Raw genomic sequence first — 27,586 nt, 5'->3', positions numbered from 1 at the left:
ACACAACATTGATGTAACAAGTGAAGCCTGAGAAAGTAATACTGACACATTTATTCATGGTAATGTTGATGAACAGTTACAAACACACTGAATATATTCTGGCTTCACTTCCAGGCGTCACGTGAGCAGATGTTCCTGCAGATGTTCCTGCAGATGTTCCAAGAACCTCTCGTGTCATCATCTCCACACTTGTAGTGACGCAAGAAGTCCTTCTCGCTCCCGTGACCTGCACACATCCTGAACACATCTGTCTTATTCTGAAAATCCTAACATCCTGTTCAGGGTAATACAAAAAACGACCCGTTTTTCTGTTTCAGTTCGTCAGTATTTTTTTGTTTGATTTGTTTGATTTTTTATTCTAATTATTCGTTTTGGATTCAAATAACAAAAAAACGCGATGTATTTCGTTGATTGTTTTTTTTAATTAAAATTTAATAACTAGTCGTTTTTTGTTTTTTAACATCTGCTCTCGCATCGAAAATCCAATGACCGGAAGTTACTCGGTTGATGTTTTGAATAAACGTTTCCATATTAAATAATAAACGATTCACAATAATGGTTTTAAATCACGACTACAGACAAAATTGATTATTACTTTAAAGAACAATAAACGAGGAACATGTTGGAATGAAAACTTCCCGTCATTTCACTTTTAAAGACAAACAGAAAAATAAACGCAATTTTAATTTAAAATGTAAAAAGCGTCATTATAAACGAAAACAACAACAATAAATGTTGACTAAATACAACAGAGAGGTTTTTTTTTACGATAACTGTTGGTGTTAAATCGATAAAGATGAAAGAAAACTGAATTTTTAAAAAACGCAAACCGTTCGATCTTTAGTTTCGGGCGGTGACGTCACATCACACAAGAGCGCTTGTTTTGCACACCTGTATTTAACTAAACTACCCAAAGTGCAATTAAATATTGAAAGTGTAAACCCTGCACAGTTATATATATATATATATATATATATATATATATATATATATATATATATATATATATATATATATAAATATATATATATTATATACTGTATATATATAAATGTCTCAACAGTTAACTATAACTATAAATCCAACATATGTTCTACGGCCGGGACAGTAGCTCCGGCGGGCGGTCCCGTGCAGCGAACCAAGCGCTCCTCGGCAGTGACGCAATAACGACACCAACATGGCGGACGCGCGCGACTTTCAAACCTCAAGACACCAGTCGTTGATTTCTGCGGGATCTGCGCTCGACATGGAGATGAAACGGAGGAAGACACGGGAGAGTGTTTTGTTCTCGCAAACACAGGTTTGTTGAGATTTAATTCTTTATTTACACGTTATTTCAACAGTTTTACTACTGAAGTCATGACGTCACGACGTTCAAACCATCGATCCACGAATCTTTGTCTGAAATACACCTGTCGAGCATTTACCTGTGCGTACTTCATATGTGTAGAGGTGAGACGGGTGAGGTGAGACAGGTGAGGTGAAACAGGTGAGACAGGGGGAGTGAGACAGGTGAGGTGAGACAGGGGGAGTGAGACAGGTGAGGTGAGACAGGTGAGGTGAAACAGGTGAGACAGGGGGAGTGAGACAGGTGAGGTGAGACGGGTGAGACAGGGGGAGTGAGACAGGTGAGGTGAGACAGGTGAGGTGAAACAGGTGAGACAGGGGGAGTGAGACAGGTGAGGTGAGACGGGTGAGACAGGGGGAGTGAGACGGGTGAGGTGAGACAGGTGAGGTGAAACAGGTGAGACAGGGGGAGTGAGACAGGTGAGGTGAAACAGGTGAGACAGGGGGAGTGAGACAGGTGAGGTGAGACGGCAGAGGTGAGACAGGTGAGGTGAGACGGCAGAGGTGAGACAGGTGAGGTGAGATGGCAGAGGTGAGACGGGTGAGACAGGTGAGGTGAGATGGCAGAGGTGAGACGGGTGAGACAGGGGGAGTGAGACAGGTGAGGTGAGACGGCAGAGGTGAGACAGGTGAGGTGAGACGGCAGAGGTGAGACAGGTGAGGTGAGACGGCAGAGGTGAGACGGGTGAGACAGGTGAGGTGAGATGGCAGAGGTGAGACGGGTGAGACAGGTGAGGTGAGATGGCAGAGGTGAGACGGGTGAGACAGGGGGAGTGAGACAGGTGAGGTGAGACGGCAGAGGTGAGACAGGTGAGGTGAGACGGCAGAGGTGAGACAGGTGAGGTGAGACGGCAGAGGTGAGACAGGTGAAACTTGCCTTTGTTAACACACACAAATAAATCGTATGATTGATCAACATAAGAATCACATCTTTATAATAATTAAACTGTTGTTTAACTATAGTAATCGTTAACTATTGTAAACTGTTGTTAAACTATAGTAATGGTTAACTATTATTAACTGTTGTTAAACTATAGTAATGGTTAACTATTATAAACTGTTGTTAAACTATAGTAATGGTTAACTATTATTAACTGTTGTTAAACTATAGTAATGGTTAACTATTATAAACTGTTGTTAAACTATAGTAATGGTTAACTATTATAAACTGTTGTTAAACTATAGTAATGGTTAACTATTATAAACTGTTGTTAAACTATAGTAATGGTTAACTATTATAAACTGTTGTTAAACTATAGTAATGGTTAACTATTATAAACTGTTGTTAAACTATAGTAATGGTTAACTATTATAAACTGTTGTTAAACTATAGTAATGGTTAACTATTATAAACTGTTGTTAAACTATAGTAATGGTTAACTATTATAAACTGTTGTTAAACTATAGTAATGGTTAACTATTATAAACTGTTGTTAAACTATAGTAATGGTTAACTATTATAAACTGTTGTTAAACTATAGTAATGGTTAACTATTATTAACTGTTGTTAAACTATAGTAATGGTTAACTATTATAAACTGTTTTTAAACTATAGTAATAGTTAACTATTATAAACTGTTGTTAAACTTTAGTAATGGTTAACTATTATTAACTGTTGTTAAACTATAGTAATAGTAATATAGTAAGTAAGTAATATTTATTTATATAGCGCTTTTCGAGACCAGGGTCACAAAGCACTTAGATAATCAAAACAATACTCAAAAAAGTACATACTTTAAAGATCAAGATAATACTGAGAACAACACAGGAGTTCGAGAAATTCAAGGAAAAGCCTGAACAAATAGAAACGTCTTAAGATGTTTCTTGAAGGAGTCAGTAGATCATCAAACACAGATGTTTCTTGAAGGAGTCAGTAGATCATCAAACACACATGTTTCTTGAAGGAGTCAGTAGATCATCAAACACAGATGTTTCTTGAAGGAGTCAGTAGATCATCAAACACAGATGTTTCTTGAAGGAGTCAGTAGATCATCAAACACACATGTTTCTTGAAGGAGTCAGTAGATCATCAAACACACATGTTTCTTGAAGGAGTCAGTAGATCATCAAACACAGATGTTTCTTGAAGGAGTCAGTAGATCATCAAACACAGATGTTTCTTGAAGGAGTCAGTAGATCATCAAACACAGATGTTTCTTGAAGGAGTCAGTAGATCATCAAACACACATGTTTCTTGAAGGAGTCAGTAGATCATCAAACACACATGTTTCTTGAAGGAGTCAGTAGATCATCAAACACAGATGTTTCTTGAAGGAGTCAGTAGATCATCAAACACAGATGTTTCTTGAAGGAGTCAGTAGATCATCAAACACAGATGTTTCTTAAAGGAGTCAGTAGATCATCAAACACAGATGTTTCTTGAAGGAGTCAGTAGATCATCAAACACAGATGTTTCTTAAAGGAGTCAGTAGATCATCAAACACAGATGTTTCTTGAAGGAGTCAGTAGATCATCAAACACAGATGTTTCTTGAAGGAGTCAGTAGATCATCAAACACAGATGTTTCTTGAAGGAGTCAGTAGATCATCAAACACAGATGTTTCTTAAAGGAGTCAGTAGATCATCAAACACAGATGTTTCTTGAAGGAGTCAGTAGATCATCAAACACAGATGTTTCTTAAAGGAGTCAGTAGATCATCAAACACAGATGTTTCTTGAAGGAGTCAGTAGATCATCAAACACAGATGTTTCTTGAAGGAGTCAGTAGATCATCAAACACACATGTTTCTTGAAGGAGTCAGTAGATCATCAAACACAGATGTTTCTTGAAGGAGTCAGTAGATCATCAAACACAGATGTTTCTTGAAGGAGTCAGTAGATCATCAAACACAGATGTTTCTTGAAGGAGTCAGTAGATCATCAAACACAGATGTTTCTTGAAGGAGTCAGTAGATCATCAAACACAGATGTTTCGTAAAGGAGTCAGTAGATCATCAAACACAGATGTTTCTTGAAGGAGTCAGTAGATCATCAAACACAAAGAGAGAGAAGATCGTTCCAAAGCTTAGGAGCAACAGCCTGAAAAGATTTCTCTCCTCTGGTCCCGAGTCGTGTGCGTGGAACCATAAGTAGATTCTGATCCACAGACCTCAGAGCCCGAGCTGGGGTGTAAGGCTGGATCAGATCATGAAGGTCTGACCATGAATAGATCTGAAAGTAAGAACCAGAATTTTAAAGTTGATCCTGAAAGAAACTGGAAGCCAGTGAAGAGTTTGAAGGAGAAATGTGAGTTCTTCTACTAGAGCGGCTCAGAGTTCTGAATCAACTGCAGACGAGACGATCCTTCTTGTTAAGACATGAAAACAAACTGTTACAATAGTCCAGACGAGAAGAAACAAACGCATGGATTATAAGATCCAGATCATGTTCCGACAACATTTTCCTAAGTTTAGAGATTTTTCTCAGTTGAAGGAAACAGTTTCTGGTCAGTTTTCTTCAGTGTTGAACAAGAGACATGTCTTTATCAAATACAACACCCAGGTTTCTCAGGCTCAGTTTGACAGACTGACATAAGTCACTCAAGTACTGACTCAACCCTGGAACCTTATCATCAACAATCACCAGAGTTTCAGTTTTGTCCACATTTAGCTGTAAAGTGTTTTCACTCATTGTTTGATTTCTAGCAACAATTGACTAAGTTCAGCCTCTGGAGCTCAGTTGGATCAAAAGAGCAGTAGAGCTGGATGTCATCAGCAAACATGTGATAAGAAACATCTGGAAATCTCTGAATGATTTTACCGAGGGGAATCAAGTACAGCAAAAACAATAAAGGACCCAGAACAGAACCTTGAGGGACTCCACACAACAGATCTGCCGATTCAGACCTCATTTGATTGGCAGATACACTAAAACTGCCCAGAAAGGTAAGATGAGAACCATTCTAACATAGACCCAGACAGTCTTCATCCCTCAGTCTTCTCAGCAGGATCTGGTTCAACTGTGTCAAAGGCTGACGACAGATCCAACAGAACCAGAACAGTGAATTTAATGGTTAACTATTATAAACTGTTGTTAAACTATAGTAATGGTTAACTATTATAAACTGTTGTTAAACTATAGTAATGGTTAACTATTATAAACTGTTGTTAAACTATAGTAATGGTTAACTATTATAAACTGTTGTTAAACTATAGTAATGATTAACTATTATTAATTGTTGTTAAACTATAGTAATGGTTAACTATTATAAACTGTTGTTAAACTATAGTAATGGTTAACTATTATAAACTGTTGTTAAACTATAGTAATGATTAACTATTATTAATTGTTGTTAAACTATAGTAATGGTTAACTATTCTAACTGGTGTCTCTTCAGGACCCTCAGCAGAAGCTGGACCTGGAGCTGAGGATGCGTGAAGGCGCCTACAAGCTGCTGCTCGCCTGCAGCAAGAGAGAACAAGTCCTGAACGCGTCCAAGAACCTGCTGACCTGCAGCGCCAGGATCAAGACCTACACGGCTCAGGTGGAGAGAAGGAAACACCAGCAGAAGAAGATGGAGGAGGGAAGGTGAGAAGAACACTTGATGTTGAGTGACCCGCCAGGTGACGCGGCAGGTGACGCGGCAGTTGACGCGCCAGTTGACGCGCCAGTTGACGCGGCAGTTGACGCGCCAGGTGACGCGCCAGGTGACGCGGCAGGTGACGCGCCAGTTGACGCGCCAGGTGACGCGCCAGGTGACACGCCAGTTGACGCGCCAGGTGACGCGCCAGGTGACGCGCCAGGTGACGCGCCAGGTGACGCGCCAGGTGACGCGCCAGTTGACGCGCCAGGTGACGCGCCAGGTGACACGCCAGTTGACGCGCCAGTTGACGCGCCAGGTGACGCGCCAGGTGACGCGCCAGGTGACGCGCCAGGTGACGCGCCAGTTGACGCGCCAGGTGACGCGCCAGTTGACGCGCCAGGTGACGCGCCAGTTGACGCGCCAGGTGACGCGCCAGGTGACGCGCCAGTTGACGCGCCAGGTGACGCGCCAGTTGACGCGCCAGGTGACGCGCCAGGTGACGCGGCAGGTGACGCGGCAGGTGACGCGGCAGGTGACGCGCCAGTTGACGCGCCAGTTGACGCGCCAGTTGACGCGCCAGGTGACGCGCCAGTTGACGCGCCAGGTGACGCGCCAGGTGACGCGCCAGGTGACGCGCCAGTTGACGCGCCAGGTGACGCGCCAGGTGACGCGCCAGGTGACGCGCCAGGTGACATCTCCTTGACTTGTTTGACTTTGTTTGACAGATCCTCTGAGGAGGGAAGAGTGTCCTGCCGTGGAAGCCTCGCTCTGTCTGGTGAGATGTTCCTCCAGAGGTTGATGTTTCAATGTCACCTGGAGACACTGATGCGTCACAAACGTTCATGTGTGTCGTAGGTTTACGTTTCCCTCTGATGTGGAAGGACCAGGATCACTTCAACAACAGAGGCAGTGAGTCTGACTCTTCTTCTCAACCCTTCTTTTCTTCTCAACCCTTCTTCTGTTTCTTCTCAACTCTTATTTTCTTCTCAACTCTTATTTTCTTCTCAACTCTTCTTTCCTTCTCAACTCTTATTTTCTTCTCAACTCTTCTTCTGTTTCTTCTCAACTCTTCTTTTCTTCTCAACTCTTCTTTTCTTCTCAACTCTTATTTTCTTCTCAACTCTTATTTTCTTCTCAACTCTTCTTTTCTTCTCAACTCTTATTTTCTTCTCAACTCTTATTTTCTTCTCAACTCTTATTTTCTTCTCAACTCTTTTCTTCTCAACCCTTCTTCTGTTTCTTCTCAACTCTTCTTTTCTTCTCAACTCTTATTTTCTTCTCAACTCTTATTTTCTTCTCAACTCTTCTTTCCTTCTCAACTCTTATTTTCTTCTCAACTCTTCTTCTGTTTCTTCTCAACTCTTATTTTCTTCTCAACTCTTCTTTTCTTCTCAACTCTTCTTTTCTTCTCAACTCTTATTTTCTTCTCAACTCTTCTTTTCTTCTCAACTCTTCTTTTCTTCTCAACTCTTCTTTTCTTCTCAACTCTTATTTTCTTCTCAACTCTTATTTTCTTCTCAACTCTTCTTTTCTTCTCAACTCTTTTCTTCTCAACCCTTCTTCTGTTTCTTCTCAACCCTTCTTCTGTTTCTTCTCAACTCTTCTTTTCTTCTCAACTCTTCTTTTCTTCTCAACTCTTCTTTTCTTCTCAACTCTTCTTTTCTTCTCAACTCTTATTTTCTTCTCAACTCTTCTTTTCTTCTCAACTCTTATTTTCTTCTCAACTCTTATTTTCTTCTCAACTCTTCTTTTCTTCTCAACTCTTATTTTCTTCTCAACTCTTCTTTTCTTCTCAACTCTTTTCTTCTCAACCCTTCTTCTGTTTCTTCTCAACTCTTATTTTCTTCTCAACTCTTCTTTTCTTCTCAACTCTTATTTTCTTCTCAACTCTTATTTTCTTCTCAACTCTTCTTTCCTTCTCAACTCTTATTTTCTTCTCAACTCTTCTTCTGTTTCTTCTCAACTCTTATTTTCTTCTCAACTCTTATTTTCTTCTCAACTCTTATTTTCTTCTCAACTCTTCTTTTCTTCTCAACTCTTATTTTCTTCTCAACTCTTCTTTTCTTCTCAACTCTTTTCTTCTCAACCCTTCTTCTGTTTCTTCTCAACTCTTCTTTTCTTCTCAACTCTTCTTTTCTTCTCAACTATTATTTTCTTCTCAACTCTTCTTTCCTTCTCAACTCTTATTTTCTTCTCAACTCTTCTTCTGTTTCTTCTCAACTCTTATTTTCTTCTCAACTCTTCTTTTCTTCTCAACTCTTATTTTCTTCTCAACTCTTATTTTCTTCTCAACTCTTATTTTCTTCTCAACTCTTCTTTTCTTCTCAACTCTTATTTTCTTCTCAACTCTTCTTTTCTTCTCAACTCTTTTCTTCTCAACCCTTCTTCTGTTTCTTCTCAACTCTTATTTTCTTCTCAACTCTTATTTTCTTCTCAACTCTTATTTTCTTCTCAACTCTTCTTTTCTTCTCAACTCTTATTTTCTTCTCAACTCTTATTTTCTTCTCAACTCTTCTTTTCTTCTCAACTCTTTTCTTCTCAACCCTTCTTCTGTTTCTTCTCAACTCTTCTTTTCTTCTCAACTCTTCTTTTCTTCTCAACTCTTATTTTCTTCTCAACTCTTCTTTCCTTCTCAACTCTTATTTTCTTCTCAACTCTTCTTCTGTTTCTTCTCAACTCTTATTTTCTTCTCAACTCTTCTTTTCTTCTCAACTCTTATTTTCTTCTCAACTCTTATTTTCTTCTCAACTCTTATTTTCTTCTCAACTCTTCTTTTCTTCTCAACTCTTATTTTCTTCTCAACTCTTCTTTTCTTCTCAACTCTTATTTTCTTCTCAACTCTTATTTTCTTCTCAACTCTTCTTTTCTTCTCAACTCTTTTCTTCTCAACCCTTCTTCTGTTTCTTCTCAACTCTTCTTTTCTTCTCAACTCTTCTTTTCTTCTCAACTCTTCTTTTCTTCTCAACTCTTCTTTTCTTCTCAACTCTTATTTTCTTCTCAACTCTTCTTTTCTTCTCAACTCTTATTTTCTTCTCAACTCTTCTTTTCTTCTCAACTCTTATTTTCTTCTCAACTCTTCTTTTCTTCTCAACTCTTTTCTTCTCAACCCTTCTTCTGTTTCTTCTCAACTCTTATTTTCTTCTCAACCCTTCTTCTGTTTCTTCTCAACTCTTATTTTCTTCTCAACTCTTCTTTCCTTCTCAACTCTTATTTTCTTCTCAACTCTTCTTCTGTTTCTTCTCAACTCTTATTTTCTTCTCAACTCTTCTTTTCTTCTCAACTCTTATTTTCTTCTCAACTCTTATTTTCTTCTCAACTCTTCTTTTCTTCTCAACTCTTATTTTCTTCTCAACTCTTCTTTTCTTCTCAACTCTTTTCTTCTCAACCCTTCTTCTGTTTCTTCTCAACTCTTCTTTTCTTCTCAACTCTTCTTTTCTTCTCAACTCTTCTTTTCTTCTCAACTCTTATTTTCTTCTCAACTCTTCTTTTCTTCTCAACTCTTATTTTCTTCTCAACTCTTCTTTTCTTCTCAACTCTTTTCTTCTCAACCCTTCTTCTGTTTCTTCTCAACTCTTATTTTCTTCTCAACTCTTCTTTTCTTCTCAACTCTTATTTCCTTCGCAACTCTTCTTTTCTTCTCAACTCTTCTTTCCTTCTCAACTCTTATTTTCTTCTCAACTCTTCTTTTCTTCTCAACTCTTCTTTTCTTCTCAACTCTTTTTTTCCCTTCTCAACTCTTCTTCTATTTTCTTCTCAACTCTTCTTTTCTTCTCAACTCTTCTTTTCTTCTCAACTCTTCTTTCCTTCTCAACTCTTCTTCTGTTTCTTCTCAACTCTTCTTTTCTTCTCAACTCTTCTTTTCTTCTCAACTCTTCTTTTCTTCTCAACTCTTATTTCCTTCTCAACTCTTCTTTTCTTCTCAACTCTTCTTTCCTTCTCAACTCTTCTTTCCTTCTCAACTCTTATTTGCTTCTCAACTCTTATTTTCTTCTCAACTCTTTTTTTTCCTTCTCAACTCTTCTTCTATTTTCTTCTCAACTCTTCTTTTCTTCTCAACTCTTATTTTCTTCTCAACTCTTCTTTCCTTCTCAACTCTTCTTCTGTTTCTTCTCAACTCTTCTTTTCTTCTCAACTCTTCTTTTCTTCTCAACTCTTCTTTTCTTCTCAACTCTTATTTTCTTCTCAACTCTTCTTTCCTTCTCAACTCTTCTTCTGTTTCTTCTCAACTCTTATTTTCTTCTCAACTCTTCTTTCCTTCTCAACTCTTCTTCTATTTTCTTCTCAACTCTTCATTTCTTTCAGGCTCTCGGCGAGTGGCCGTCTTCGCTCTGCTGCAGGTGGACTCTCAGGTGTTTGAAACAGAGATGGTGGTCGTGGACAGAACCGTCACTGACATCTGCTTTGAGGGAGTTACTATCTTGTACGTCACTATCTTGTACGTCACCATCTTGTACGTCACCATCTTGTACGTCACTATCTTGTACGTTACTATCTTGTACGTCACCATCTTGTACGTCACCATCTTGTACGTCACTATCTTGTACGTTACTATCTTGTACGTCACCATCTTGTACGTCACCATCTTGTACGTCACTATCTTGTACGTTACTATCTTGTACGTCACCATCTTGTACGTCACTATCTTGTACGTCACTATCTTGTACGTTACTATCTTGTACGTCACCATCTTGTACGTCACCATCTTGTACGTCACCATCTTGTACGTCACTATCTTGTACGTTACTATCTTGTACGTCACCATCTTGTACGTCACCATCTTGTACGTCACCATCTTGTACGTCACTATCTTGTACGTTACTATCTTGTACGTCACCATCTTGTACGTCACCATCTTGTACGTCACCATCTTGTACGTCACTATCTTGTACTCACCATCTTGTACGTCACCATCTTGTACGTCACCATCTTGTACGTCACCATCTTGTACGTCGCTATCTTGTACGTTGCTATCTTGTACGTCACCATCTTGTACGTCACTATCTTGTACGTCACTATCTTGTACGTTGCTATCTTGTACGTTGCTATCTTGTACGTTACTATCTTGTACGTTAAAGACTCGTCACACTAGTAAACATGAACGATACATGATGAAACATAGTTTGTTGATATTTAATCACTGGTTTTCTTCTCTTTAATTCAATACTTTAAATTGTATTGCAAGGATCACAAAACAACACGTTACTAGTTGGTATAGTTATTATTATAGTTATAAAGTTTATTAGAATAATGAGGGAATACGATTTCACAAAAGTTTTATATTTTTTATATACATTTAATTTTTACTTCAACACAAAGTTTATCTCAAATAAATCAAAAGTTTGACGTATTGGTTTTTGTCTCCAGCAAGGATGTAGTTCCCAAGTTTGAGCTGAAGGTGGAGCTGTGGAGTTGCGCACTAGAAGAAGAGCTGACGGTGGCGAACACGCCCAAAAAACTTGCCAAAAAGTTTCGGAACTCTCTGGGAAAATCTTCTGCGAGGAAACTCTGCCCCCTACTGGCCGCTCCGGACCCTGACGCCTTCCTGCAGCACAACCCTATACCTCAGTGAGTCACGTGACCACTGTTGCCTTCACCGTTGAACAGATAATAACATCATTTGAACACCTTTGTTTCTTTATTGAATATGTTGTGATTTGATTGTCCAGTGGAGCCAAATACAACCTGCTGTCCTGCACAAGTTTAGGTCTGAACGACGCAGAAGGAAACTTTCAGTCGCACTCGCTCATCGTCCTGCAAGACGGTGAGAAATACTTATGATCCATATTTAAAGTTGTATTAAAGTTGAATATTATCTATAAAGTTGTATTAACTAGTGAATATTATCTATATTTAAAGTTGTATTAATGTTGAATATTATCTATATTTAAAGTTGTATTAACTAGTGAATATTATCCATATTTAAAGTTGTATTAACTAGTGGATATTATCTATATTTAAAGTTGTATTAACTAGTGAATATTATCTATATTTAAAGTTGTATGAATGTTGAATATTATCTATATTTAAAGTTGTATTAACTAGTGAATATTATCTATATTTAAAGTTGTATTAACTAGTTAATATTATCTATATTTAAAGTTGTATTAACTAGTGAATATTATCTATATTTAAAGTTGTATTAACTAGTGAATATTATCTATATTTAAAGTTGTATTAACTAGTGAATATTATCTATATTTAAAGTTGTATGAATGTTGAATATTATCTATATTTAAAGTTGTATTAACTAGTGAATATTATCCATATTTAAAGTTGTATTAACTAGTGAATATTATCTATATTTAAAGTTGTATTAACTAGTGAATATTATCTATATTTAAAGTTGTATTAACTAGTGAATATTATCTATATTTAAAGTTATAATAATGTTGAACATTATCTATATTTCAAGTTATAATAATGTTGAATATTATCTATATTTCAAGTTATAATAATGTTGAATATTATCTATATTTAAAGTTATAATAATGTTGAACATTATCTATATTTAAAGTTATAATAATGTTGAATATTATCTTTATTTAAAGTTATAATAATGTTGAATATTATCTATATTTAAAGTTGTATCAACTAGTGAATATTATCTATATTTAAAGTTATAATAATGTTGAACATTATCTATATTTCAAGTTATAATAATGTTGAATATTATCTATATTTCAAGTTATAATAATGTTGAATATTATCTATATTTAAAGTTATAATAATGTTGAACATTGTCTATATTTAAAGTTATAATAATGTTGAATATTATCTATATTTCAAGTTATAATAATGTTGAATATTATCTATATTTAAAGTTATAATAATGTTGAATATTATCTATATTTCAAGTTATAATAATGTTGAATATGATCTATATTTCAAGTTATAATAATGTTGAATATGATCTATATTTAAAGTAATAATAATGTTGAATATTATCTATAAAGTTGTATTAACTAGTGAATATTATCTATATTTAAAGTTATAATAATGTTGAATATTATCTATATTTCAAGTTATAATAATGTTGAATATGATCTATATTTCAAGTTATAATAATGTTGAATATTATCTATATTTAAAGTTATAATAATGTTGAATATTATCTATATTTAAAGTTATAATAATGTTGAATATTATCTATATTTAAAGTTATAATAATGTTGAACATTATCTATATTTAAAGTTATAATAATGTTGAATATTATCTATATTTGAAGTTGTATTAACTAGTGAATATTATCTATATTTAAAGTTATAATAATGTTGAATATTATCTATATTTCAAGTTATAATAATGTTGAATATTATCTATATTTAAAGTTATAATAATGTTGAATATTATCTATATTTCAAGTTATAATAATGTTGAATATGATCTATATTTCAAGTTATAATAATGTTGAATATGATCTATATTTAAAGTAATAATAATGTTGAATATTATCTATAAAGTTGTATTAACTAGTGAATATTATCTATATTTAAAGTTATAATAATGTTGAATATTATCTATATTTCAAGTTATAATAATGTTGAATATGATCTATATTTCAAGTTATAATAATGTTGAATATTATCTATATTTAAAGTTATAATAATGTTGAATATTATCTATATTTAAAGTTATAATAATGTTGAATATTATCTATATTTAAAGTTATAATAATGTTGAACATTATCTATATTTAAAGTTATAATAATGTTGAATATTATCTATATTTGAAGTTGTATTAACTAGTGAATATTATCTATATTTAAAGTTATAATAATGTTGAATATTATCTATATTTAAAGTTATAATAATGTTGAATATTATCTATATTTAAAGTTATAATAACGTTGAATATTATCTATATTTAAAGTTATAATAATGTTGAACATTATCTATATTTAAAGTTATAATAATGTTGAATATTATCTATATTTAAAGTTATAATAATGTTGAATATTATCTATATTTAAAGTTATATTAACAAATGAATATAATCCATATTTCAAGTTGACCTCTGACCTCCACAGCGAGCTACTCGTCATGGCTTCCTCTCTATGGAAACGTCTGCTGCCTGTTGTTGGCTCAGCCTTCCTGCATGACGGAGCCGCTCAGGTGTGGTTACCTGGAGCAGCAGGTGAGTGGACGACTGTGGAGTCTGGAGCGCCTCATGTTCACGGATCTTCTCTCAGGAAACCATCAGCGGCACGAGTCGCTGCTGCAGCTTCTACGCCGTGTTGAGCGCCGGACGACTTTCCTGCTTCTTCTCGCCTGAAGAAGTCGACGCCAAGGTTCCTGCGTCGCTCATCGTTCCTGTCGACCAGGTGAGATCACCTGTTCTTTGAACATGTTTGCGTTTCATCTGGAAACATCTGTAAAGTGTCAGGAGCAGAAGAAACATCTGTAAAGTGTCTGGAGCAGAAGGAACATCTGTAAAGTGTCTGGAGCAGAAGAAACATCTGTAAAGTGTCTGGAGCAGAAGAAACATCTGTAAAGTGTCTGGAGCAGAAGAAACATCTGCAAAGTGTCTTGAGCAGAAGGAACATCTGTAAAGTGTCTGGAGCAGGAGAAACATCTGTAAAGTGTCTGGAGCAGAAGGAACATCTGTAAAGTGTCTGGAGCAGAAGGAACATCTGTAAAGTGTCTGGAGCAGAAGAAACATCTGTAAAGTGTCTGGAGCAGAAGAAACATCTGTAAAGTGTCTGGAGCAGAAGAAACATCTGTAAAGTGTCTGGAGCAGGAGAAACATCTGTCAAGTGTCTGGAGCAGGAGAAACATCTGTAAAGTGTCTGGAGCAGGAGAAACATCTGGAGACCAGGTTTGTGTGGCTCCCTCCAGTGTTGGATCAGTGTAACTGGCTGATTGAGCGACTAGCTGCCGCTGCTCTCCGGTTATTTTTAAAGTTTTTACGTTTCTATGCCTCGCTTTCAGCAGACCTTCTACTCATGATGAAAGTGCTACTGTTGATTCCCACCATGGCCCTAATATAAATGCAATTTGTTTTATCGGCCTTGTGTTTGTGAACGTTCGGTTTTCCGTACCTGGAATACCTGGCTACTGCTAGCGCTGCTCGGACCAATAGCCCGTGGATCATGACGTGGATCATGACGTGGATCATGACGTGGATCATGACGTGGATCATGACGTGGATCATGACGTGGATCATGACGTGGATCATGACGTGGATCATGACGTGGTTCATGACGTGGATCATGACGTGGATCATGACGTGGATCATGACGTGGATCATGACGTGGTTCATGACGTGGATCATGACGTGGATCATGACGTGGATCATGACGTGGATCATGACGTGGATCATGACGTGGATCATGACGTGGATCATGACGTGGATCATGACGTGGATCATGACGTGGATCATGACGTGGATCATGACGTGGTTCATGACGTGGATCATGACGTGGATCATGACGTGGATCATGACGTGGATCATGACGTGGTTCATGACGTGGATCATGACGTGGATCATGACGTGGATCATGACGTGGATCATGACGTGGATCATGACGTGGATCATGACGTGGATCATGACGTGGATCATGACGTGGATCATGACGTGGTTCATGACGTGGATCATGACGTGGATCATGACGTGGATCATGACGTGGATCATGACGTGGATCATGACGTGGTTCATGACGTGGATCATGACGTGGATCATGACGTGGATCATGACGTGGATCATGACGTGGATCATGACGTGGATCATGACGTGGATCATGACGTGGATCATGACGTGGATCATGACGTGGATCATGACGTGGATCATGACGTGGATCATGACGTGGATCATGACGTGGTTCATGACGTGGATCATGACATGGATCATGACGTGGATCATGACGTGGATCATGACGTGGATCATGACGTGGATCATGACGTGGATCATGACGTGGATCATGACGTGGATCATGACGTGGATCATGACGTGGATCTACAACCTTGCTGTGAGCTCTGTGCTCTTGTGGACTGTCCTGTCTCTTCGAATAAACCCAGCGTCAACCTTGATTCAGTACATGAGTGTGGAGCTCCTCCAACTGCGGTATCACTACCGCCCTGCTCCCCCGTCAGACCTGCACCGCTTCCCCTACATCGCTCGCCGGAGATACATCCACCGTGGAGCCGGACGGAGTTATAACATCGATGACTCCACTGCCATACAGTCCATCTGGTCCTCCGGCCAGCGCCAGCCTCCGAAACATACCGGCAGGAAGGTGGACCACAGCGCGTTAGCTAGCCTAGCTAGGCCGGCTAACGTCGGCTTCTCCAACCAGCATTCTGACGTCAACTTTGGACTAATCAACACCCGCTCTCTTACTGATAAGGGACAACTACTGCAAGACCTCGTCCTCGACCGCAAACTCGACTGTCTCTGTCTTACTGAGACATGGCAAACTCCTGATGATTTCTCTCAGTTGAATGAAAGTACACCACCTGGGTTTGTTTACACCAGCAAACCTCGTCTCTCCGGAAGAGGAGGAGGTCTCGCGATACTTCACCGCGAGACTTGGAAGGTCATGTTACTCTGCCTGTGTCACAGTCATTCGAGGCTGTGGCTCTTCAATGAATTGGCCCGACTCCCTCTGTTTTAGTCAACGTTTACCGCCCACCCAAACATAACAAGGACTTCATTGATGAATTCACTACACTTCTCACCCACATCTGCTCACTCTCATCCAATATAATTTTGCTTGGTGACATAAATATTCATCTAGACAACAACAATCTGGCATCTACTAAGGACTTCATCTCATGCCTGGACAGTTTTGGTCTCACACAATATACTGATTTCCCCACCAACTGTAAAGGTCACACCTTGGACTTAGTCTGCAGCTCAGGCTTCACTCCTAAAAATTGCTCTGCTGCCGACCTCCCCATCTCTGACCACAAACTTGTCTCATTTAACCTTTGTCTATCACTGTCCAAAACTATGTCTATCACTGTCCAAAACTATGCCTAACACTGTCCAAAACTATGTCTATCACTGTCCAAAACTATGTCTATCACTGTCCAAAACTATGTCTATCACTGTCCAAAACTATGTCTAACACTGTCCAAAACTATGTCTATCACTGTCCAAAACTATGTCTATCACTGTCCAAAACTATGTCTATCACTGTCCAAAACTATGTCTAACACTGTCCAAAACTATGTCTAACACTGTCCAAAACTATGTCTAACACTGTCCAAAACTATGTCTATCACTGTCCAAAACTATGTCTATCACTGTCCAAAACTATGTCTATCACTGTCCAAAACTATGTCTAACACTGTCCAAAACTATGTCTAACACTGTCCAAAACTATGTCTAACACTGTCCAAAACTATGTCTATCACTGTCCAAAACTATGTCTATCACTGTCCAAAACTATGTCTAACACTGTCCAAAACTATGTCTATCACTGTCCAAAACTATGTCTATCACTGTCCAAAACTATGTCTAACACTGTCCAAAACTATGCCTAACACTGTCCAAAACTATGTCTATCACTGTCCAAAACTATGCCTATCACTGTCCAAAACTATGCCTAACACTGTCCAAAACTATGTCTATCACTGTCCAAAACTATGTCTATCACTGTCCAAAACTATGTCTATCACTGTCCAAAACTATGTCTATCACTGTCCAAAACTATGTCTAACACTGGCCAAAACTATGCCTAACACTGTCCAAAACTATGTCTATCACTGTCCAAAACTATGCCTAACACTGTCCAAAACTATGTCTATCACTGTCCAAAACTATGTCTATCACTGTCCAAAACTATGCCTAACACTGTCCAAAACTATGTCTAACACTGTCCAAAACTATGTCTAACACTGTCCAAAACTATGCCTAACACTGTCCAAAACTATGTCTATCACTGTCCAAAACTATGCCTAACACTGTCCAAAACTATGTCTAACACTGTCCAAAACTATGTCTAACACTGTCCAAAACTATGTCTATCACTGTCCAAAACTATGTCTATCACTGTCCAAAACTATGTCTAACACTGTCCAAAACTATGTCTATCACTGTCCAAAACTATGTCTAACACTGTCCAAAACTATGTCTATCACTGTCCAAAACTATGTCTATCACTGTCCAAAACTATGTCTAACACTGTCCAAAACTATGCCTAACACTGTCCAAAACTATGTCTAACACTGTCCAAAACTATGTCTATCACTGTCCAAAACTATGTCTATCACTGTCCAAAACTATGTCTATCACTGTCCAAAACTATGCCTATCACTGTCCAAAACTATGCCTAACACTGTCCAAAACTATGTCTATCACTGTCCAAAACTATGTCTATCACTGTCCAAAACTATGTCTATCACTGTCCAAAACTATGTCTATCACTGTCCAAAACTATGTCTAACACTGGCCAAAACTATGCCTAACACTGTCCAAAACTATGTCTATCACTGTCCAAAACTATGCCTAACACTGTCCAAAACTATGTCTATCACTGTCCAAAACTATGTCTATCACTGTCCAAAACTATGCCTAACACTGTCCAAAACTATGTCTAACACTGTCCAAAACTATGTCTAACACTGTCCAAAACTATGCCTAACACTGTCCAAAACTATGTCTATCACTGTCCAAAACTATGCCTAACACTGTCCAAAACTATGTCTAACACTGTCCAAAACTATGTCTAACACTGTCCAAAACTATGTCTATCACTGTCCAAAACTATGTCTATCACTGTCCAAAACTATGTCTAACACTGTCCAAAACTATGTCTATCACTGTCCAAAACTATGTCTAACACTGTCCAAAACTATGTCTATCACTGTCCAAAACTATGTCTATCACTGTCCAAAACTATGTCTAACACTGTCCAAAACTATGCCTAACACTGTCCAAAACTATGTCTAACACTGTCCAAAACTATGTCTATCACTGTCCAAAACTATGTCTATCACTGTCCAAAACTATGTCTATCACTGTCCAAAACTATGTCTATCACTGTCCAAAACTATGTCTATCACTGTCCAAAACTATGTCTATCACTGTCCAAAACCAAGCAACCCCGTGTCATATCCTTCCGTAACATAAAAATATCAACCTAGCCGACCTCACAACTGGCATTGAAAGTCTCTCCACTAACACCCCCCCAGACACCCTGGATCAGTTGGTTGAGTTGTACAATCTTGGTCTCAAATCTCTGCTCAACTCACTTGCCCCTATTAAAACCCGGTCTGTCTCATTCCCCCACTCTGCCCCCTGGTTCTCCCCCCATCTGCGCCAGCTAAAGGCCAAAGGTCGTCCGCTGGAGTTCAATAGCACTGGACTCACTATACATAAACAAATGCACCATGCTCACATCCTCCATTATAAAGACGCCATTTCATCTACCAAATCCCAATACTTTGCAGACATCATCAGTTCTAGTGCTGGCAATACCAGGGCCCTGTTCTCAGAGGTCAACACCTCTCTCCGCCCCCCTGATTCCCTTCCACTACACTTCTACTCCACTGACCACTGTAACTCCATAATGGCATTTTTTGACTCCAAAATATCCACCATTCACCAGAACTGACCCCTCACACGTCTAGTCATCCGCCCCCTTTGTTCCCAACCCCCCTCTCCGTACCTCTCTCCTGCTTTTACCTCCCCTCAGCGACTGACTTAACAAAACTCATCCGGACTTCCAAACCATCTACCTGCCAACTTGACCCCCTGCCATCCCCCCTGGTGACAGCCTCCCTTCCCTCCCTACTCCCCCTGATAACAGCCATTATTCACTCCTCTCTCACCTCTGGTTCCGTCCCATCCCAGTTCAAATCTGCTGCTGTTACACCTCTACTGAAGAAACCTGGTTCAGACCCCAACATTTTCAATAACCTGCGCCCCATCTCAAACCTGCCATTCATCTCAAAAATTCTGGAAAAAGTCGTCGCATCACAGATTCAGGCCCACCTCTCCAAAAATAACCTCCATGAACACTTTCAATCCGGTTTCCGCCCTCGTCACAGCACAAGACAGCACTCATAAAAAGGACTAACGACCTCCTGATGGCAGCTGACTCTGGACATTGATCCATCCTCTTCCTCCTGGACCGACTAGCCTCCATTGGCATATCCGACACTCCCCTAGACTGGTTCCATTCCTATCTCTTCGGCCGGACTCAATTCATTCAGTTAAAATCATTCTCATCCCATACCTCCCCGCTCTCCTCCGGTGTTCCCCAGGGCTCTGTCCTTGGCCCCATCCTATTCATCATCTATCTCCTCCCACTTGGTCAAATATTCCGTAAACACAACATTAACTTTCACTGCTAGGCGGACGACACCCTCTATGTCTCCTCCAAACCTTCCTCCGCCCTCTGTGCCTACAGGAAATCAAATCCTGGTTCTCCTCCCACTTTCTCAAACTTAACAGCAACAAAACAGAGATAGCCCTCATTGGCTCAACATCCACACTCACCAAGCAACCCAGTCTCACCCTCTCCATTGACAACTCCTCAGTTTCCCCTCCCCTCAGGTCAAGAGTCTGGGTGTCGTCCTCGATAGCACCCTATCATTCCATACCCATATCAACAACTCCATCCGGTCCGCCTACTTTCACCTTCGGAACATCAACCGCCTCCGCCCGTCACTCACCCCCAACAGCACCGCTATCCTGGTCCATTCTCTGGTCACCTCACGCCTGGACTATTGCAACTCCCTTCTGATTGGTCTCCCCCACAAACTCCTCCATCAACTCCAGCTGGTCCCAAACCCCTGCCATCTGTCACATCACCCCCATCCTGCACCAACTTCATTGGCTCCCTATCAAACACCGTATTGAATACAAGATCCTCCTCAATACATTCAATGCCATACACAACCTTGCCCCCCATATCTGTCTGACCTCATCCAAATCAACATTCCCACCCGGTCACTTAGATCCGCCTCCTCCATCAACCTTCACGTCCCCCCTGCTCGTCTGTCCATCATGGGGGCTCCAGCTTTCAGCCGCTCCGCCCCACGCCTCTGGAACATCAGAAATATGGACTCACTTCTCACCTTCAAATCCCACCTTAAAACTCATTTATTTAGACACAAGCTCTGTGCTTTTTAACTTGTTTTTCATTGTGTTTTTGCATTGTTTGCTGATTGTTAGGCGACCTTGACTGCCCTTAAAGAAGCCATATAAAATAAATGTATTATTATTATTATAATGTTTATCTGATTCTCAACATTTTCACTCGTTTAGTGAAACATTTTTATCAAACTATTGAGTTTAAAACAAATGTCTAACCATTTGTTGTCAAGATGTAAACGTGATGATGATGTCATGACACCAGGACACGCGTGTGCATGTGCTGGAGAGAGCGTCGGGCGCTGGTCGCTCCAGGCGTCTGGTCATCAACTCTCCAGGGGGCGGAGCTCAGACCTTCAGGGCGGAGTCTGCGGAGGATCTGGACCAATGGCGCGAGGCCGTGCAGCAGCACGTCTACGACCAGAGTGAGTCATGAGTCATGAGTCACAGTGTTGTGAGTCGCTAACACAAGTGAGTCACGAGTCACAGTGTCGTGAGTCATGAGTCACAGTGTCGTGAGTCATGAGTCACAGTGTTGTGAGTCGCTAACACAAGTGAGTCATGAGTCACAGTGTCGTGAGTCACGAGTCACAGTGTCGTGAGTCATGAGTCACAGTGTTGTGAGTCACGAGTCACAGTGTCGTGAGTCATGAGTCACAGTGTTGTGAGTCGCTAACACAAGTGAGTCATGAGTCACAATGTCGTGAGTCACGAGTCACAGTGTCGTGAGTCATGAGTCACAGTGTTGTGAGTCGCTAACACAAGTGAGTCATGAGTCACAGTGTTGAGTCGCTAACACAAGTGAGTCATGAGTCACAGTGTTGAGTCGCTAACACAAGTGAGTCATGAGTCACAGTGAGTCGCTAACACAAGTGAGTCATGAGTCACAGTGTCGTGAGTCATGAGTCACAGTGTTGTGAGTCGCTAACACAAGTGAGTCATGAGTCACAGTGTCGTGAGTCACGAGTCACAGTGTCGTGAGTCATGAGTCACAGTGTTGTGAGTCACGAGTCACAGTGTCGTGAGTCATGAGTCACAGTGTTGTGAGTCGCTAACACAAGTGAGTCATGAGTCACAATGTCGTGAGTCACGAGTCACAGTGTCGTGAGTCATGAGTCACAGTGTTGTGAGTCGCTAACACAAGTGAGTCATGAGTCACAGTGTTGAGTCGCTAACACAAGTGAGTCATGAGTCACAGTGAGTCGCTAACACAAGTGAGTCATGAGTCACAGTGTTGAGTCGCTAACACAAGTGAGTCATGAGTCACAGTGAGTCGCTAACACAAGTGAGTCATGAGTCACAGTGTTGAGTCGCTAACACAAGTGAGTCATGAGTCACAGTGTTGTGAGTCGCTAACACAAGTGAGTCATGAGTCACAGTGAGTCGCTAACACAAGTGAGTCATGAGTCACAGTGTTGAGTCGCTAACACAAGTGAGTCATGAGTCACAGTGAGTCGCTAACACAAGTGAGTCATGAGTCACAGTGAGTCGCTAACACAAGTGAGTCATGAGTCACAGTGAGTCGCTAACACAAGTGAGTCATGAGTCACAGTGAGTCGCTAACACAGGTGAGTCATGAGTCACAGTGAGTCGCTAACACAGGTGAGTCATGAGTCACAGTGAGTCGCTAACACAGGTGAGTCATGAGTCACAGTGAGTCGCTAACACAAGTGAGTCATGAGTCACAGTGAGTCGCTAACACAAGTGAGTCATGAGTCACAGTGAGTCGCTAACACAAGTGAGTCATGAGTCACAGTGAGTCGCTAACACAAGTGAGTCATGAGTCACAGTGAGTCGCTAACACAAGTGAGTCATGAGTCACAGTGAGTCGCTAACACAAGTGAGTCATGAGTCACAGTGAGTCGCTAACACAAGTGAGTCATGAGTCACAGTGAGTCGCTAACACAGGTGAGTCATGAGTCACAGTGAGTCGCTAACACAAGTGAGTCATGAGTCACAGTGAGTCGCTAACACAAGTGAGTCATGAGTCACAGTGAGTCGCTAACACAAGTGAGTCATGAGTCACAGTGAGTCGCTAACACAAGTGACTCATGAGTCACAGTGAGTCGCTAACACAGGTGAGTCATGAGTCACAGTGAGTCGCTAACACAAGTGAGTCATGAGTCACAGTGAGTCGCTAACACAGGTGAGTCATGAGTCACAGTGAGTCGCTAACACAGGTGAGTCATGAGTCACAGTGAGTCGCTAACACAAGTGAGTCATGAGTCACAGTGAGTCGCTAACACAAGTGAGTCATGAGTCACAGTGAGTCGCTAACACAAGTGAGTCATGAGTCACAGTGAGTCGCTAACACAAGTGAGTCATGAGTCACAGTGAGTCGCTAACACAGGTGAGTCATGAGTCACAGTGAGTCGCTAACACAGGTGAGTCATGAGTCACAGTGAGTCGCTAACACAGGTGAGTCATGAGTCACAGTGAGTCGCTAACACAAGTGAGTCATGAGTCACAGTGAGTCGCTAACACAAGTGAGTCATGAGTCACAGTGAGTCGCTAACACAAGTGAGTCATGAGTCACAGTGAGTCGCTAACACAAGTGAGTCATGAGTCACAGTGAGTCGCTAACACAAGTGAGTCATGAGTCACAGTGAGTCGCTAACACAAGTGAGTCATGAGTCACAGTGAGTCGCTAACACAGGTGAGTCATGAGTCACAGTGAGTCGCTAACACAAGTGAGTCATGAGTCACAGTGAGTCGCTAACACAGGTGAGTCATGAGTCACAGTGAGTCGCTAACACAGGTGAGTCATGAGTCACAGTGAGTCGCTAACACAAGTGAGTCATGAGTCACAGTGAGTCGCTAACACAGGTGAGTCATGAGTCACAGTGAGTCGCTAACACAAGTGAGTCATGAGTCACAGTGAGTCGCTAACACAAGTGAGTCATGAGTCACAGTGAGTCGCTAACACAGGTGAGTCATGAGTCACAGTGAGTCGCTAACACAGGTGAGTCATGAGTCACAGTGAGTCGCTAACACAGGTGAGTCATGAGTCACAGTGAGTCGCTAACACAAGTGAGTCATGAGTCACAGTGAGTCGCTAACACAAGTGAGTCATGAGTCACAGTGAGTCGCTAACACAAGTGAGTCATGAGTCACAGTGAGTCGCTAACACAAGTGAGTCATGAGTCACAGTGAGTCGCTAACACAAGTGAGTCATGAGTCACAGTGAGTCGCTAACACAAGTGAGTCATGAGTCACAGTGAGTCGCTAACACAGGTGAGTCATGAGTCACAGTGAGTCGCTAACACAAGTGAGTCATGAGTCACAGTGAGTCGCTAACACAAGTGAGTCATGAGTCACAGTGAGTCGCTAACACAAGTGAGTCATGAGTCACAGTGAGTCGCTAACACAGGTGAGTCATGAGTCACAGTGAGTCGCTAACACAAGTGAGTCATGAGTCACAGTGAGTCGCTAACACAGGTGAGTCATGAGTCACAGTGAGTCGCTAACACAGGTGAGTCATGAGTCACAGTGAGTCGCTAACACAGGTGAGTCACAGGTCAGTGGCTCCACTGCTGCCAGATGACCCTCGACGACACGTCGCCGCGGCAACCGTCGCTCTTCCTCACCAAACAGCCCGACTGCGTCTACGAGGATCTGAGTGAGTCCAGAACACCTGTGAGAGGAAACCTGAGTTAATGGTGTGTCTCAGGTATCAACTCACCTGTGAGGAGCGTCACCGACATCATCAGCGACAAGATCTCGCAGACGAACGGACGCTTCCTGCTCAGCCACGGCGAGGACACGCAGGCGCCCGATTGGTCGGTTCTGTTCCACGGCTCTCAGTCCCTGCTGGTCCACAAGAGTCTGTCGCCCGGAGAGACCTCCACGCCCGCCCGGAGCCCCGCCCACAATGTAGGCTCCACCCCCAGGAGCGGCAAGAAGCGTCAGGCCCCGCCCCCTCCCTCCGACCGGCAGCCCTATGCCCCGCCCCCTCCCTCCGACCGGCAGCCCTATGCCCCGCCCCCTCCCTCCGACCGGCAGCCCTATGCCCCGCCCCCTCCCTCCGACCGGCAGCCCTATGCCCCGCCCCCTCCCTCCGATTGGCAGCCCTATGCCCCGCCCCCCGCGTCCTGGCCCGAGAAGGAGAACGACTCTCGGCCTCCGAGGTCCAGAACCGGTCGACCTTCTCTGGACGCCAAATTCTCCGCCATCGTCCAGCAGCTGCAGAGGAGCCAGGGGGGCGGAGCCTCGGCGGCGAGCAGGAAGAACGCTCCGCTCAGGGTCCTGGAGGTCCCGCCTCCGAGCCAGACGCCCCTCGACCCGCTCCAGTCGGACCTCGTGAGACCCGGGTCTGGACCGGCGCCCATGAGCAAACTGAGGAAGTCGTTCAGGGAGCGATTGAACCTGAAACCTCAGTGACCGTGCGTCTCCAAAATTCTCTTTTGACCTTTAACCCTCAATGATTGACAGCTGGGCGTGTCTTCGTCTCATGATCCATAAAAACTTCATTTTTAATGTTTTTTGACGTCGATTTTATTTTCGTGGAAATGTTTCTTATTCATTAGTTTTCGAAGTGGATTGAAGTTTTCTTGGATGGTTTCAAACTGATGAGGATCAGCTACTCTGAGTTTAACACCATGGTTCTCCATCAAAGTTCATCAGTTGAAATATGGGTCGATGTTTGTTTTGATCCACGTTTGGACGACTTTATCACTATGACGACTAGATGGAGGTCAGTGGGGCGGGGCTAGAGAATGGGGCGGGGCTAGAGAATCATCCTCTTCTTCCTGACCTTCATGACCTTCATGACCTTCATGACCTTCATGAAACGTGACGTCGATCTGAACTGAAATAAATGAATCATTTGTTAAATATTTGATCATAATGAGCAGAAACTGTCAAAGAAATCCAAGACTGAGCTAATGACTACATTAAAAAAAAAGGATCAATTTGAATCATTTATTACTCACTGGTCCAGGATCTGAACCTTGTCCCAGCTAACGAGGGTCGGAGACAGAAAACACACACACTTCTATGCACACAGACACACACTCTGGGAGGAGAACGAAGTAAATCCATGCGAGATGGAATCAAACCTACAACCTTCTGCTGCGACTCTAAGATCAACCGGCAGATCATCAGAGTTAAAAACATCAGAGTTAAAAACATCAGAGTTAAAAACATCAGAGTCAAAAACATCAGAGTTAAAAACATCAGAGTCAAAAACATCAGAGTTAAAAACATCAGAGTTAAAAACATCAGAGTTAAAAACATCAGAGTCAAAAACATCAGAGTTAAAAACATCAGAGTCAAAAACATCAGAGTCAAAAACATCAGAGTTAAAAACATCAGAGTTAAAAACATCAGAGTTAAAAACATCACAGTTAAAAACATCAGAGTCAAAAACATCAGAGTTAAAAACATCAGAGTTAAAAACATCAGAGTCAAAAACATCAGAGTCAAAAACATCAGAGTTAAAAACATCAGAGTTAAAAACATCAGAGTCAAAAACATCAGAGTTAAAAACATCAGAGTCAAAAACATCAGAGTCAAAAACATCAGAGTTAAAAACATCAGAGTTAAAAACATCAGAGTCAAAAACATCAGAGTTAAAAACATCAGAGTTAAAAACATCAGAGTTAAAAACATCAGAGTTAAAAACATCAGAGTTAAAAACATCAGAGTCAAAAACATCAGAGTCAAAAACATCAGAGTTAAAAACATCAGAGTTAAAAACATCAGAGTCAAAAACATCAGAGTTAAAAACATCAGAGTTAAAAACATCAGAGTCAAAAACATCAGAGTCAAAAACATCAGAGTTAAAAACATCAGAGTTAAAAACATCAGAGTTAAAAACATCAGAGTCAAAAACATCAGAGTCAAAAACATCAGAGTCAAAAACATCAGAGTCAAAAACATCAGAGTTAAAAACATCAGAGTTAAAAACATCAGAGTCAAAAACATCAGAGTTAAAAACATCAGAGTTAAAAACATCAGAGTTAAAAACATCAGAGTCAAAAACATCAGAGTTAAAAACATCAGAGTCAAAAACATCAGAGTTAAAAACATCAGAGTTAAAAAACATCAGAGTCAAAAACATCAGAGTCAAAAACATCAGAGTCAAAAACATCAGAGTTAAAAACATCAGAGTCAAAAACATCAGAGTTAAAAACATCAGAGTTAAAAACATCAGAGTCAAAAACATCAGAGTTAAAAACATCAGAGTTAAAAACATCAGAGTTAAAAAACATCAGAGTCAAAAACATCAGAGTCAAAAACATCAGAGTTAAAAACATCAGAGTCAAAAACATCAGAGTTAAAAACATCAGAGTTAAAAACATCAGAGTCAAAAACATCAGAGTTAAAAACATCAGAGTTAAAAACATCAGAGTCAAAAACATCAGAGTTAAAAACATCAGAGTCAAAAACATCAGAGTTAAAAACATCAGAGTCAAAAACATCAGAATTAAAAACATCAGAGTTAAAAACATCAGAGTCAAAAACATCAGAGTTAAAAACATCAGAGTTAAAAACATCAGAGTTAAAAACATCAGAGTTAAAAGCATCAAAGTTAAAAACATCAGAGTTAAAAACATCAGAGTTAAAAACATCAGAGTTAAAAACATCAGAGTTAAAAACATCAGAGTCAAAAACATCAGAGTTAAAAGCATCAAAGTTAAAAACATCAGAGTTAAAAACATCAGAGTTAAAAACA

The 27,586-nt window shown here is 40.4% G+C and overlaps 1 protein-coding gene across 1 annotated transcript; it reads left to right on the top strand.

Annotated features, from left to right (window-relative positions):
- The first annotated feature begins 1,172 nt into the window (after positions 1–1,172).
- Positions 1,173–25,588, top strand: rtkn2 (rhotekin 2). Its single transcript, XM_087802484.1, has 12 exons — positions 1,173–1,300; positions 5,684–5,874; positions 6,595–6,644; positions 6,725–6,778; positions 10,172–10,289; positions 11,234–11,434; positions 11,536–11,630; positions 13,898–14,004; positions 14,060–14,191; positions 21,176–21,335; positions 24,428–24,529; positions 24,581–25,588. The coding sequence occupies exons 1-12, from the start codon at positions 1,178–1,180 to the stop codon at positions 25,288–25,290; spliced, it is 2,043 nt and encodes a 680-aa protein (XP_087658610.1). The 5' UTR covers positions 1,173–1,177; the 3' UTR covers positions 25,291–25,588.
- Positions 25,589–27,586: the final 1,998 nt, after the last annotated feature.

The sequence above is a fragment of the Callionymus lyra genome, chromosome 11 (assembly GCF_982586985.1).
Source record: "Callionymus lyra chromosome 11, fCalLyr1.hap1.1, whole genome shotgun sequence".
Classification (NCBI taxonomy): domain Eukaryota; kingdom Metazoa; phylum Chordata; class Actinopteri; order Syngnathiformes; family Callionymidae; genus Callionymus; species Callionymus lyra.
This window is presented reverse-complemented; position numbering and strand designations above follow the sequence as displayed.

Bases quoted from the DNA above. Each gene is read 5' to 3' on its own strand.
- rtkn2 (XM_087802484.1), top strand. From the start codon at position 1,178: ATGGCGGACGCGCGCGACTTTCAAACCTCAAGACACCAGTCGTTGATT. The intron at 5,875-6,594 runs GTGAGAAGAACA...TTTGTTTGACAG, and splicing joins AAGAAGATGGAGGAGGGAAG to ATCCTCTGAGGAGGGAAGAG. The intron at 11,631-13,897 runs GTGAGAAATACT...TGACCTCCACAG, and splicing joins GCTCATCGTCCTGCAAGACG to CGAGCTACTCGTCATGGCTT.